Source organism: Chelmon rostratus, chromosome 15, assembly GCF_017976325.1.
Source record: "Chelmon rostratus isolate fCheRos1 chromosome 15, fCheRos1.pri, whole genome shotgun sequence".
In the NCBI taxonomy this organism is placed as follows: domain Eukaryota; kingdom Metazoa; phylum Chordata; class Actinopteri; order Chaetodontiformes; family Chaetodontidae; genus Chelmon; species Chelmon rostratus.
The window spans coordinates 19,213,696-19,229,702 of record NC_055672.1 but is presented as its reverse complement, the minus strand read 5'-3'; the positions used below and the strand labels follow the sequence as shown (position 1 = coordinate 19,229,702).

The window sequence follows — 16,007 nt, the reverse complement described above, 5'->3', positions numbered from 1 at the left end:
GCCAGCTGGTCTTCATCATCCTTCTATCTTTGGTCTCATGAAACTAAAAAATACCTCCTGAAAGCACTTGTGATAAAGCATAAATCTGACCTTTTGGCGTCATTTGTCCCAGAGTTTTCGAGTGCTCTCTCTGGTGCTGCACTGGGACTTGACGGTTGTGGGAACCCCATTTGAACAAACAACACAAAGGTAAGATGTATGCTTCTCGCATAATCTCCATACGAGAAGTGTTTTCGAACTTTACTTTTTGGTTTTACAAGAGAAAAGACTTTAAGGATGAAGACTGGTTGGTCCCAAACGAGGTCTTTACCTGCACTTCCTGCATGTTTACAGCTCAGAAGAAACTGTGCTATTGAAGATTTCAATCCTTGGGGAGTCTGTGATCCACGATGCATGCAAATTGAGCTTGAGCAACAAGACAATATACACGGCAACCTAAATGTATCACGATTTTGCTATACCATTTACACTGTAATACATCTTGTTCCACCAGGCCATTGTGCGTGATCCAAGAAACAAGCAGAACTGGTTTACGGCAATATTGGATATTTATGTGATTCATACATCAATGCAATTCTTCAAACTTTTTTTTACTAACTGGATTAGGCAAAAACAGACTTTCTTCTCTAATTTTTCCATTAAGTTTCTTATATAAATGTCACATTATACATCAACACAATAAGAAATTACAAAAATCATGCTGGAGGGTTTTTTTTAAACCCAGATAGCCCACTCACCTAGTGCCTGGGAACGCCTAAAATATGCAAATTCAACAAATGTCACTTTGGTTATTGCAATGCCTAAATCAGGCAGATTAAAAGAGCAGCATCCTGTGTAGCTTCAGTATACTGGCCGCCTTAGACAGTCTTATTACTTATTCAGTATGCTTCTCACCCCCCCACCAGACACAGTGAGCCATTTTGAAAACCCATTTATTCACCTATTTGAGCAAAGTTCACATTTTCTTTTTCTCAGCTGCCCCTGTGACTATGGGTTCAAGGCAGTGGACATAAGGGCATGCCCAGGAACTATAAACGCACAAAACGGACAAAAAGAGTTAAAACAAGAGTGCTGCAACAAATCTGGGAACAATAAAAACAAAAACAGCATTCAGGAGACTTTACAGGAGATCATTTAATCCCAAGGATTTCTCAGGGATAGCTGTAGAGGGAAGAGCTCATACAAACACTTCAGTGTACATACAGATTTACATTGTGTGGGGACATGATGTACGGCCTTGCCTGGCAAGCCCACCACTGGATCGAGCAGTATTCTGTACAACAAACAGCTGGGGGCCCCTGAATCCCAACTCCACACCTGCACTGTGTTTGCGTCTGCGTCCTCCGCCGAACAAGCCGTGTTCCAGTTGACCTACAGAGTTGGGGTTAGAATAAACCAATGACAGACAGAGTGCTGTCTCATCTACTGTTAACCTGGTCAAACAACATACTCTAATACTATAGAGTGACATAAAATTTGGAATGCAGACTGCAGTGCAGGTAAACTGGAACACATTATCTTTCAGTCAGTTTCGATGCAAACTCATCAGGATGTAGAGCTGGGATGCAGACTGAACTGACAGCAGAAAGGGGAACTTGCATCAGTTTCATTTTACAGATTGTTTTGCCTTTTCCCCCCAAATGTTGCATCTGTTCCTCAGACGGGGAAAAGGGCAGCACGACATCACCATTCTCATGGCTGAACTGTGTTGTGGCGAGGCAGGAGACCAAGCTGCCCGCCTTTCAATAACATGTGTCCCTTGATTTTGTAAAATCATACTTTGTTCTGATAATAAAATCAAAGGCATGAAAATAAAATGAAAGTATATATAACTCTTTCAGGTCCATTTTTTGTGTGATTGGCATTTCTCCTCATTCGTTCTCATTCCTCCTCGCTCTCGTTTCCGTGCTCCATATCTTCCTCTCCATTAGCTTTGGAATCTGTTCTGCGGTCTGGATCCTCCTCTTCCTCATCTGCTTGTTCGTCCTTGTCTTCTTCCATCGTCTCCTCCTCTTCCCAGTTCTGAGCAGGAACATAAAATAAACACATTAGTGCTCATCTTAAATTTGACAGCATAATAACATGTCTGTAGTTTGTACACACACATTAATTTACAGTGGGAACATTCCTGGTTAGCACGTTTTTCCAACTGTTGCAGTGTTACTATCTTCTTTGAGTCAGCACTTGCAAGATCTGTCTGACTGGCCAGTTTCTCATAACTTACATCAGAGTCATCATTAGGAAGACCTTCGTCACCAGAGGCCTCATCTTCATCAGATGATTCTGTAAAGGGCACAAAAAGGAAACAAATCCATCAGGTGATACTGCAAAACTGTTTCCACTACATCAATGCGAACACAAGCCTCCAACATGAGAAAGAATTGAGGGGAAAAAAGCAAGGACAAAGCCCTCCATGCTCTCACTTGTTTATACATTTCATGCGAGAGACAGCAGACATTTGCATTTCAATACCATAGTGGGGCCATTTGGCTATGACAACAATGCAGACTGTGGTGCAGCAGGGAGGAATGTCAACATGTTTTGCTGAGGTTATCAACCCAATCAGGTCAGCCAGGCACCATCTGCTGCAAACAGCTACCAGCGTATTCACAGGGATTGCTAAATATTCTACTATTGTATGCCATAACTGTAAATATGTTTACATGCTGGGGAACATGAGAAGGAGGCAAAGGGAATAATCAAGAAAAAGACTAAGAATTACATTGTACAAGTGGAACATGATGTAATGTTTTGGCAATCCAAACAGCCTCAGGAGAGTGGACCTCGTTCAGTTATGATACAGGCAAACTGACATAACAAGGCTATTTAACCAGCCTTGTGAACATGGTTTTAGGACACATTACCACAAAAAAGAAGTGCCAGGAATACAAAGCAGGGAGTGCAACAGGTCAATTTGAGAGCCTGTTAGCAGAATTTTAACATGTACCCCATCAATTGAGTGAGTGAAATGATTTGGAGTCAGGGGCAAACTGTTCTAAGAGTGCTGCTGCATGTTGTGAAAAAGCGGCTTTTATATTGCACCATGACAACATGTACAATTTTCTAACTGGCAGCCCTATTATCTGCATCACCCTTGGGTGACTGCTGTACATTTTCACAGGTCTAACTTGCATTCTGACAGACATTTCTGCAGCGGCTCTAATTATACCACCTCATGCTACCAAACGCTTAATTGATGTATAATTCATGTTACCCATACAGACAACAACCACAACAATTAGAGAGCACAGTTGTTTGCAACTGAAAGATCAATTAATCACACTCATTCTAACTGCTCATGCTGTCCACACAAGATGACCAAACTATGATTCACTTCATAGTGGGACACAACTCTTAAGCCTCCTCTCACCTTCCCATGTTGGGCCCACAATAAAGCAGCACCCACACTGACCTGTAGCAGCCTTCTGTTCATCAGCTCCCTTTAGGAACTTTTTTTTTTTTTTTTTTTTTTAATGAATCTTAGCATCCTGGACCGCTGGCAGGAACTCAAAGCATGGCTTAATTATTTCATGAAAACCAATTTACTATGTGGGTTAATAAAGCATTTTATACAGTAAGGTCATAAGAAACGAGAGTGAACAGAGCAGGGCCTTGTTGTTCTGCTCAAAAGGGAGGATCTGAACGCTGCCGGTCAGGTTGCCAGGCAACAGGAGTCATGTTTGCGTGTGGTGCATCGCCAAGAGTGGCTGCATGATGGGCAACACTGCCTTCATAAATCTCAACTGATTCAATGCAGTCTTCATGAAGAGTCCCAAACGACTTAAGGTGAATTGACAGAATAATTAATGCTGGTCTAAACAATGAGAAAACAGCAGGCTGATGTTAAGATCACTGCCCTACCAGTGTGACCTGCTGCACTGCAGCAGGCTTGAGGGAGCCACTCCAGTCAATCATGCATCTGAAATGTAGAACTGATGAGTTGGAGGGCGAAATAAGATTATCATTTTATTTCTGTCAGCTGCCACTCATACCGCTCACCAGACTGAATCGTCACTGGGACTGATAGATTGATTGAGGTTTGAGGGGATAAAGACATTGTGATGCCACCATAGAAAAAGGTTGTAAAGAACAAGAACAGCTGGGAAACAGAAGATTAGTGTGACTGAACATAAACAAGGACCCTACAAAAAGAACAAACACTTACCCTCTTCATACACAAGCTTAGCTGTGTGGTCAACATCTGTAACTGTGGTGCTGCTGTCACTTGTCGCCACCTAGTGGTAAAAGGGAGGAGGCATTAGAGAGCCAATTCTTATGCTTCCTACTGTTTTTCATGTCAGTCACTTGTCATGCAGCCTCCCATAAAAACAAGGGCAAAAGATAAAATACAAAGCCATGTTTAGTTTTAGAAAAGAACACCACTTTGAATCTCACGCAAGAGTCGCTGAATGCTGCACTGTGACTGTTTAAATGCTTGGCAGCCAGATCAAAACACGTCTGGTTACATGTTTGGCCATCCCAGTCCTCAAGGGCCACAGGTTCTCTTCAGTCCTGCTGCTGCACACCTGATCCAATTACAGGCTGTATGTTTTCATGACACCTTAATTGGATTAGTTGTGTAAGAGCAGAATTGGAGCAAAAACACTGATGTGCATTCTTTGTGACAGGGATGAATAAGATCCTGTGAAGTCACATCCCTGCCAGAGATGTCCCCAACAGTGACTTATTTTTTGCAAATAGATGGCAATTCTGAAGATTTGTTGTCATAACAATGCAGCAGGTTGATGACTCTGAAATTGCATTGGGACAATATTCATGTGTCTGAATTGCATGCATTGATGATGATGCCAATCACAGCCCATCTGAACCTACAAGGAAGGAAATCTATTACATTGTCACATTGTCTGCTGACTACCTTCTCAACAATAAGCCGTGAACGTCAGATTTTAAGACCTGATAATCGTCCTATCAGGAACAAGAAGTTCACTTTCTTAAACAGATACTTTCATTCATGACAATGTGGCGAAAACTTTCTCCACACAAATCAATTTTGCACATTTGGAACAGATAACTGTCCTTGTAGGTAAGACATGCCTAAGAACTGGGTTGGAAATCACTGGGGCTGTCAATGAATATTCTTTAAATTTGAATACATATTTGAATTGTTAAAAAGTCTTTTCAATGGTGAAATCAAGGTTTGATTACAGGAAAAAAAAGCATCACTATTGTGTGATAGACGAGAATAACAAAATCAGCTCTTCTGTTATCCAGTAATTATGTTATTTTTTCTGTTCAAGTCTGACATATTTAAGTCTCTCCAGTCAAAATATCCAGTGATAATAATTCACTGGATATTTTGAATTAGATTTAAAAATATTCCATCTCTGCTCGCCGTTTCCCCTCGCTGCTTCTCTGATGTCCGCTGCTCTCTCGCTCCTGAACTGGTGGCAATGCATTAAGGGAAATGCATTAACCTCTATCACTAGCTTGCAAAGATCTGTTGGCATTTTCTTTTATATTCCTTCACAGTTCCTGATTTGAAAGCCCAAAATGCAACCAACCTCTGATCACACAGATGATGTTTCATAACTCTGACATCACAGTCAAATTTCAAACAGTAAGCTGAGAGGACATTTTGCACTTTGAAGGTGTTAGTGGGCACGACAACATCATTAGGCAGAGGATGTAAGCAATGCCTACCACCCAGTTCATGTGTATAACATCAGTCTAGTCATTTGAACACTTAAAGGCAAAGACACTGTGTTTATTTCTGTACACAAGGACACCCACCTGTGTCATTAGGAGATACAGTTTCCCATGCAGCTTTGTTAGCTTGTGGAACAATTTCACTCTGCTCTCAATCATATGATAAAGCACTCCCAGCTGGGTAACCAGGTCTGGCAGCTGTTGGAGACACAGATGGATCAGCTGAAGGTGAAAACATTTCAGCAGCACAAAACAAACAAGAGAGCACTCGATGATGAGCAGACCACGACCAAGGTCTCAAATCCCCCGCAAACTGCTGCTTTCATGTAAGTTACACAGGGAAGCCAGGACACTTAAACTCGCATTTAAAGTTGTAGACAACTGTTCATGTAAAGTTCTTGGAGAAATGTCCCAATCTTTTGAGCATCAAAATGTATTGTGAATGGCTATTCAGTTGCTGGTTATGATATTTTGGTTGTAGTCATACAAACTGACAGACGGTTGGAGGCAGTCACATAAGCTCTGCAGTGTGGTGGAGGTAATGACTGTAGATCTAAATAAGATTAAATATGAATGTTGACAAAGGGAAACGATGCACAGAAGGATGCTGTGTGTGTGTGTGTTCATAGGCTTGTGTTGCTTAGGGGAATCACATACGCTCTGTTTGAACCATGGAGAGCCTAAAGTGTGTGTCTGTACAGACGGCACCACAGGACAAGTCAAACAAGCATCAACAAACTGGAGTCTGGTGGCTTCATATCAACACAACAGACAGAATGTGATGTTAGTGTAAAGTGGACTCACCGATGCCAGGTATGAAGTGTGGTGCATGATTACTGCCTTGAGCCACCGTACCATTAAAACTGCCCTGTGAGAAGGAACACATGCATATGCTATCAAGTGGGAACCAGGAAATATTTTGGTTTGATTGTAAATATCCACATGATGGGTTTTATAATGAAAAGTAAAAAGCAAGCAGCACATCAGTGTCAACATTAGTGACCACAGACTGTATAATATAAGTGAACGGAGTCGCCGTGACATCACCCATTGGTTTGTGTTGTGTTTTGAAGCCACAAGTGGCATTTTGGCTGTCACCATCTTAGCTTTCTGGAGGCAGAAGCAGCATTCGGAAAATGTTTTTGAGTAATAAATAGTTAGAAGTAGGGTCATTTTCTCATACGTTGACATACAATTAGACTTCCTTTTTGCAACCAGTGCCGTTGCCCTCTGCTGACCATTAGAAAGAAAACAGGTTTCAGGCACTTAAGCACTAGCTTCAGGCCACGTACTCTTCTTTTATACAGTCTATGTTGGTGACTAATGTGCACAAACACTGTGTGTGAACTTAAGCCAATTAAATGCTTAGAGTTGATCTGCGGCGCTTCAACTTACGTAAAAGGGTGCCCTTGGAGCCTCTTTGTGAGCTACAGGAAAAAAGATAAAGTGCTGATTAAAACTTGCAGTAAACCACTGTACGGAGTAAACTCAACTTCACTAAGAAATCCCGAAATTGTGAGAGAAGATCAGGGCAAATTCATGCTGGTTTGACGTCTCAACGATAAACAAAAAAAACAAACTCTTGACCTATGTCATAAGAATATGGAGAGGACTGTACATTGCACCGAAAAATTACGCTCACCTCTTCCACCAAAGGTAAAACAGCAGGAAGTGGTAACCGAGCAACAGTCTTCTTTATTACCATCTCTTTGCGAGTCTGAAAAACTTTCTGCAGGAGGGAAAAGGAAAAAAAGTAATTACGCTTTGACAAATTTAAAGTAGAGGTTCCTGTTTACATCTAGATGAGCTAAGCTTTTCTTGCTTTATTGTATAAACTTTCATGAAATCCTAAACATTCAGACTTGATTTGAAAGATATTACAGGGATTGCGTTAAAATTTTCGCACCCAAATCAATTGAGTTTTGGCTGGTAGGACATTATCCATCCCTCGGGCAAATGACCAGAATCTTTGGACAAACACACTTACATGACAAACCAAAGTGAAGTTCCTGACTAAACTGAATGTTTTATTTCAGAGCTCAGACTCTGAGAAGAACACTTACATTTAAGATGTTGGCATCGCTGCTTTCCAGGCCCTGCACGAGCAGCACAGCAAAATTGTCTGTCTGTAAAGAGGCCGTCCCTTTAGGAGCTCCCTTCTCGGAGACTGAAGACAGATCAATTTCGCCGAGTCGCTCTGCTATCGACATCTACAGGACAACAGACATATTTTAGAGAAACAAGAACTGGCTGATACCTATTCACTTGCTAAATTTACACATCCAATTTACCCAGGTTTAATTCCACATCATATAAAACTAGAACTACCGCCACAGTTTGAGCATCAGTGACACACTGTTCGGTGCATCATCAACACTGAGCTCACCTCTTTGGTGTCTGTGTCTTTTTTCCTCTTCTCTGAACCCTGTGAGGTTCCCTTGACTGGTGCTTGGTGACCAGGAAGCCCTGGGACCAACACTCTGCTTTTGGCGTTGACAACTGGAGTTTTCACCTGGAACAGGTAAGGAATCGCAGGTATTCATCTTCAGTCAGTTGTGGTTTTAATTTATCTACATTTATCAAACGGGTTCTGGAGAAAATGTCAAGAACATCGGCCTTCTTGACTGATGTAAAAGAAAGCTAGGCTTGTTACCTTGGAAACTGTGGTTTCCATGGAAAGGGACAAGCTGGTTTGAACATCCCGGGTCAAACAGACATGTCTCTCTGCTGTGTTGATCTCCTGCACGGATGGGAGGAATGACGATGACAGTTAATCAAGACTTTGACCAGCGCACGTTTTTCAGTGCTGTTAACATTAGTTCTCTGAAGCTACCACAGCTAGTGAACATCGAAAAATTCAGCACTCTAGCTCAACATTAAACCAATGTCAAAAATCTGGGAAAACAGGGTCCATTTACACAGAACATTTGATCAGAATATCTCCCATTTGACCAGAACAACCTCAGTACATGATGCCACGGAGAGCTACTGTGACTAAATGCATTGAAAAACACTTTAAGTATGAAGAAAGTCAAGCTAGCCAGAGCTAGCACGAACCACGGAAACTACATCACAATTACCTGTCACTTCAATTATGCTAATTGGGAGATGCAGTCCAGTGTGTTCAGCTCAAAATGAACAGGCTCGTAACCAGTTAAGGCAAAATTAACAAACTGACACCCCATATCAGAAGGAATCTGGTTTCAGTTTGTACCCAAGCAGTCTTGACCAATTAGGTTTGAGTGGGGATCAGTTGCATGCATGTAAACAGTCTGTGTGGAGAGCAAAAAAGGCGGAACCCATCAGCTATTTTCTGACGATGATTTAGCTTTTTATTAGCTTTTATTTTTTATTATTATTTATTTGCAGTCATGAGCAGATATTTGTTTAAAGTGATACACTAAAATGTCATCTCGGCATCTCAAGTCAGACTGTAAACAATGTCCCATCTTACTTGCGTCTAATGAACTCTCTATTTTAGTCCAAATACAACAGCTTTGTGAGATAAGCAATGCTTCTATCAAGAAGATATAGAAAATAAGTCCTATCATATTAAAAACCAGATGTCAAAGCAAATTTTCCTAGTGGTCTAATCGTAGTAGTGAACCATGCATGTCTTTCTGCAGACCTCCTGTGTACTCACCACTTTCTCCATGACAGGCTGTAAATGGTTGCCATAGGCCAGAACGACTGTCCGCGTATCAGCTCCGAGGGCAGCAGCCAGCAGTGGGATTGGCACTGGGGAGTCCTTTGTGTCCGACATCTGCACCGTACACGAGGGTGACATGGGTTTCTTACAGGGCCTGTGGAGACAGATGTTTAGACAGACCATGAACACAGCAAGTATACAGCACTAAACAAAATGCGTTCAATGTGATTTATTATTCAATAACAACAGCAACAACTAAAGAAACAGGATCTTTTGGCAGTGCAATGCACCCTAATTGCCATTAGGGGGCGCAAATATGAAAAACACTTGTCCTGCACCTGTTTTAATAGTGCAATTCAGAGTTGAGCTGTCACAGAAGAGCAACCAAGCCTTTCAGTTGTGATGCTGCCGATTGGCTTTATTTGAAATATAAAAGGTGTAAACAGTGTAATACAAACTCTCTTAACCAAGTAGTTGCTTTCTCAAAGTGCTCAGATGTTATGTACTGTTATCTTACACAGCCATAGGCTGTCTAACACAGTGTACAGAGTTTTAAAGACTTACCCATTTAAAAAGTGCTCAAAGAGATGAAGCTGCCCATCCTTACACACCACTGCCAGCCTCACCGCCTGTGTAAAACAAAAACACCATACACAAACATTTGCATATGGTCAATAAGAAATATAAACAGAAAACAGATGTAGAGCTCCAACATAATTACACCACATGTGGAACATTACAGCCTGGGTTAAAGGACCAGAGTGCAGGACAGCTAACGGCCCTCTTTACAGTCATTGTATGGCCTGGTTGTCCATTCTGGGCTACTGTAGAAACATGGCAGTGCAACAAGGCTGACTCAATGAAAGAAGACTTGCTCCCTCTGTTGATATAAAGAGCTCATTCTAAGGTAACAAAACACAATTCTAATTTATGATTATGCACAAATGAAAACATATTTATGAATATTATATTTCATTTCTGCCAATAGATTCCCCAAAATCCTGCATACAGGACTATATAAGCATGCTTCAATCCCAATGGTTCTTGCTAATAAACATGGATTCATATCTACAGTGTAGAACACTAATTAGCCATTTCAGTTGCTCAAATTGGTTTTAACATATGTTCAATGCAAACACCCTTATTCTTACTTCTGAGTTATTGTTATTAAACAATTTTGCATATGCCGTAACAAATTGTGGTTATTTGATTCAAAGAGCACAATTAACAGTAAAAGCATCATTATAGTCACAGAACACATTTCTCTACTCTGACCTCTTCTTTGTTGTTGGATGTGACAAGATCAATGTGTTGCGGCTCGTCCGTCAGCGTGAAGGACACCACTGAATTCTTGTCCTTTCCATCCTCTCGTACTTGCCTACAGTGAGACAACTTCATTTCAGCTCAATGAAAATAAACATGCCAATCAAAGCCAGACAACCGCAGCAAATTTTCAAACATGTGCTGACAACACAGGATCACCAGCAACCAGATGTGAGCTCTGGCCGTTACGTGTGCACTCACCAAACACTGAGCAGTCGATCATGTGCAGCACCAGACAGGAAATAGAGACCATTGCTGTCAGGAGGTCGCGTGGTGGCAAAGCGCAGGGTCGTCACAGCCGTGGAGTGGCCTGTGAACTTCTGCAGAGAGAGACAGAGAATGACAAAGAGCAGGACAGTTGAGTTAACTAAACTTTCTAGTAGACGGCCCAAAGTAAAAGTATGAAGCTGACCTCTTTAATAGCATAGCTCCTGTAGGAGTGTGGCTTCTAGCATTGTTACTTGAAAACAGAATAGTTGACCTTGGTCCAAAAAAATGTGAATATAAATTAGACATTTAAACAAGACAGTCACCCTGTAAACCTCCTTGGTGTCCAAGTCCCACATCTTGATTGTCTGACCAGCTGAAAGCAGCAGTTTGCCATCAGGGCTCACACACAGACTGGTCACTGCTGCACGGTCCGCTTTCCACTTACTGTGTAAAGAAAATAGAGACATAATGACAACTGCTACAAGTGTTTATGCATTTAGGGTGTATTTCCAAACAGCACTTTTAGCAGATTTGAGTCTGTCTTTTGTTGACAATATTCAACAGGATCATCAGAAGCACTTGTTTTGTTGTCCATTGTGAGATCCAGGTAGTACTTCCTCTATTATGTTGTCTATCACAGCACTTTTCTTTTTCAAACAGTGAAGAGCCTGAAACTTTACAGCTGCATTCAACAGCATACTGTTTACTATTGGGCTCGATCTGATGGTAGCAGTAGGAAATGCACAAACACTCTCTTTGTGAAAGAAGAGTTGAACCCCATCAATAACTTGAACTCCCTTCTTTAGAAATGATTTCAAGAAACTGTCTCTCACAGCCACTTCGTTCTTATCCTGGAAGTCTGAGGTTGGTCTTTTCAGACAGTGGGGTGGCTTGGCCCAGGAGATAGAGCAGTCGTCCACTTATCAGAGCGTTAGAAGTTCGATCCCTGGACTTGGCAACATCGAAGTATGTACCCCAAATTGATGTGATTGATAGGGAGTGAGTGTTTTGATGCACGTATTGAGCAGGTGGCCTAGCTACCAGTATGTGAATTGGGTAAATGGTGAATGTATAAGCGCATAGTACATATTTAAACCTGGCAACTATTGGACTCTATTCCTTTCCATAAGGCTAGCAGGTCTCCAAAATCCTGTGATAAGCCTTTCTCTCACAAAAGCTTCAGACCAAAGTTCCATTCTCTGCAGACTTCATATACAGAAATGGGGAAGTTCAAGGTTTCACTTAGTGTATTACAGTGGGCGAACCTGCCTTGTAAGGAGTCTCTCCACCAGGGTTGTCGGTATGATGATATACGCTTTGTGACATTAGAAATGTATCCACCAGCAGAATTTTGACAATACTGTTTCCACCACAGGAGCTATTTGTTCCAGCCGCCAGAACTGGTCGTGGCCATTTTAGATAATGCTTCTGGTGGAAGCGGCTCTCAGATCTGCTCCATGGAGAATGTGCACTGACTCTATTTTTGAAGGGACGCTGCATCAAACTGCCCAGAGCAGACTGAGCCAGGTAGGACGTTAGACACAGGAAGGGCACAGAGACTCCAGTCAATTTTAAAATCGTATGTATGTATTCGGGATGGGCACCACGATGATGTTGACGTTGATGGCAATAATGAAAGAAAGTCAGTTTTGAGTCTTTGTTTTTAAACTCAAGTGTTTTCTCATGTGAGGCAGTTGTTATTGTCTGTAAGGATGTTGCAAATAGAAGAAAACAATCAAATGTGGTAACATATGGTTCAGTATGGTTATAGACGTTTCTTGACCGAATTCACAGAACAATTACTAAACTCTGATATATATATACACACACACACACACACATATATATATATATATATACATACACTGTGATTGAAATTTTGGCCATATCGCCCATCCTGACTCTTCACTAATGTCAGAAGAAGATATTACACAAGCAGAGTAATGAAGGCTGCACAATTAAAGTGAGCAGACCATTTACATCATCATCTAATAACATTGAACAAGAGATGCATTAGGATCAGTCTGATTCAGGTCAGGTGAAGGATAGATTAATATCATATGTTTGCTATACTGTAATTATTGCGAAAAGCATGTTGCAATCTTTGGCAACAAAAATTAGTGCTGAGTTATTACAATAGGGAAAGTTGCAGCAAACACTGGGCATAAACTACACCAAAAGGGTACATTAATATGTCATGTCAACCACAATATTCTAAATCTAGGCTTTATATAACATGCATTTATTAATTATTTTACTGTAATATGTTGCACAATAACATTTACATTTAATCCAGCAAGACAGAACAAAAGGTATTATAGATTTAACATGAACATTCAGACTTCTATTGGAAGTCACGAAGATTGAATATGAAGCACAAATTCCAAGAAAGCCCAAAGGCTTCATAAAGCCTCATCTGCCATCTCTAATAACAGCCAACATGAAACTAAGCTGTTGTCTGGTATATCTTGATAAGCCTGTGTCTGTACTTATACTTTTGTGATTGACAAACCATGACAATCATGGTTGGCCTGTGTGTTTTTGTAGTGTTCTAACAACCACAGTGGGAAGACTAGAGAAAATGACAATTAAATGTAAAGGAAGAATATGAATGTTCTCAAGAACGCCGGAGCTTTAGTCTGTCTCACAGTCTGAGACAGACTAAATAGAAAACACTTTTACAATTCCAGTAGTTTAAATAAACCCAAAGCAGACTAACAGTTTTCTTCCACATTTAACCTGGCTCTGTACTACAGACTGAAAGTCTGGCCTGATGTGATGTTATTTCTTTAAATAAATCTGACAGCATCCTATTTAGATTTTAAACAGAATAATATGACTCAACGCAGCAAATGTGTTTTGGTTTAGTCAGTTATGGACATATTTCTCATTCTCAAATCAAGAGGCAATCCTCCATTCTTTCCCATATTCTTTCTTTTAAAAAACACAAAAAAACCCACAAAAAAACTCCATAAACAAACTAGATACTGACCTTCGCGTCTTGCCCGTCTGCAGGTCCCACTCTATAATGTTGGTATCATCTGAGCCACTGTACAATAAACTGTCTTCAGGATGCCATTGGACACAATTCACTCCTCCACTATGGCCTCCATCCTGGCAGAGACAGAAAATGACAGTTTAGCAGTGATAAACAAATTATCGAGTTATTCAAAACTGAACATTCAATAGCAATGCTTAAAATGTTTCACTTTGACAAAAGCATGTTCTTTATACACAGAAATAAATTTAGTTATAGGTTCTCTAAATATTAAGGAACAGAATGACATAAAACTTTTTCAGTCAGAAAAACTGCATTCGTAGCATCTTGCATGCCATTCCCCTTCTACAGGCTAGAGTATGACAGGAAGGATGTTCAGAGCGTGCTCAACCTCAACACTCACCAGGGTACAGTGCAGTGCTCCCTTTGCTGTACTGTAGATGAGCACACTGCCCGCTGCTGTGCCCATCGCCAAGAGGTCTGCCTTCTCCTCCACCTGCCCAGCCTCCGATTTCCTCTTCTTCCTCTGAGGCCCCTCCTAAAACACAGCACATGTTTCATGTTATCCTACATAAAAACCACAAATACTGACATAGGCATAAGGGATGCTTGGTACAGTTGGAAACTACATCTTTCATTGTATTATAGTCTCATTCTATTCAACTTTGACTGGTGGCACATTGTACACCTGCACATTGACAGCTGAAGAAAGCAATTGTTGCCTTTGATTGCTACTAATTGCTCTTTTAAAAATGAACTGGCTGAACAACCTACCGTTCAATAGTTGACACTACGAACGTAAAATATGATGGGATATAAAATACTGGTTCCAACAGTATTAAAAAGTATAATTATGATTCAATGTTTGGTTTTTTGGCATAAATTAAACACCTTGACTTTTGTGGGGTGTTTAATAAATAGCTTGAACTTTTTGAACCTCTCCTTCCATAAGTGTCATGGTGGCACACGCTTCTCGAGCTTTGGTGGGCTCGGGCTAACTTAAATAATAAGTTTACTTGCAGGACTAACACTCTAAACAGTAAGAGCAATAATTAGTTTGGTTAATGTAGACGCGATACGTACTCTTTAGAGTGAGTTCACCCTAAAATACCGAATTGAGAAATTGTCCATATTTTTTTGACTACCATGTGGGACTAACATGTGCGTCCTGCGCAGCTGTTGAAAGCTAGCTAACGGCTAACGTGGCTACTCTGTTAAATACAAGAACGCGTCTGCATTAACACAACGCTGAGTGTGATAAGATTTCTGGGCTCTTTCCTTTGTGAATAGTGACACTTTTCTTGTTTTAACGTGTCCGCGTCTATAGGAAACTTTAACACAGACCGCTTGCTAAGGCCTCGCTAGCTACTGTAGCTAACAGCAGGGAATTCCACAGCAGCCTCACGTACCTTGACTGTCCGGCATGGTCCCCAAGCAATGCAGGTACAAGTGGCACTCAAATGGGCTGAAGGCACATATTCTTGCTGAAGTGTTTTACTATCTGTGTTCCAAATGCGAAGTCTGCCATCCTGGGCACACAATGCTAAGTACTGTCGTGATTTAGGTGAAAAAACGCAGGGTAGCTGCAGCGAACACTTCCCACCATCGGCCGCCATTTCTGAACCACCGCTTGAGTCTGCGTGCGTGGTTTACACAAACCACGTGTGGCCATCCTAGGACATGCGCGTTAGCACGTCAGGAGCAGCGGCCTCCCATTGGCTGCGGCCACAGCACAGAGACAGATCACAACAGCGCCGTTCAATATGAGCTTGGCTCATGCTGCCTTCAGGCTCCTCGTAACTTTGACGTTTTCCGGCAGTTCGTATCCTGAACGTGGCATTACATGACTACTTTCTGCATGTCGTCTTCCTCTATGTCCATTTTTGAAAAGTCCTGTAATTAGTCCAGAAGCTCTCATAAAACCAAATAGCATTTCTGTCCTTCTGTATAATATGTACATATATATAGTGTACTTTTTTATTTTGTATTTCGTTTTTTTTTTTAATTTCTCTATCTCTGCTGTTATTTTTTTCTTTTTCATGCTGCTGTAATGCCCAAATTTCCCCAGCTGGAGATAAATAAAGCTTTATCTTGTCTTCGCACCCCAGTACACATGCTACACTGGCCTCTACTTCACCTGAGTGATCATCACTCGTCTTT

At 41.2% G+C, this 16,007-nt stretch overlaps 1 protein-coding gene across 1 annotated transcript; it reads right to left on the bottom strand.

Moving 5' to 3' along the window:
- Positions 1-562: 562 nt before the first annotated feature.
- Positions 563-15,466, bottom strand: wdr43 (WD repeat domain 43). The gene is made up of 18 exons (XM_041953634.1): positions 15,257-15,466; positions 14,251-14,385; positions 13,842-13,963; positions 11,173-11,293; positions 10,841-10,959; positions 10,592-10,694; positions 9,881-9,945; positions 9,311-9,470; positions 8,321-8,407; positions 8,054-8,179; positions 7,731-7,877; positions 7,310-7,396; positions 7,063-7,094; positions 6,472-6,535; positions 5,752-5,865; positions 4,166-4,235; positions 2,225-2,283; positions 563-2,022 (listed from the first exon to the last, which is right to left on the bottom strand). The coding sequence occupies exons 1-18, from the start codon at positions 15,461-15,463 to the stop codon at positions 1,882-1,884; spliced, it is 1,959 nt and encodes a 652-aa protein (XP_041809568.1). The 5' UTR covers positions 15,464-15,466; the 3' UTR covers positions 563-1,881.
- Positions 15,467-16,007: the final 541 nt, after the last annotated feature.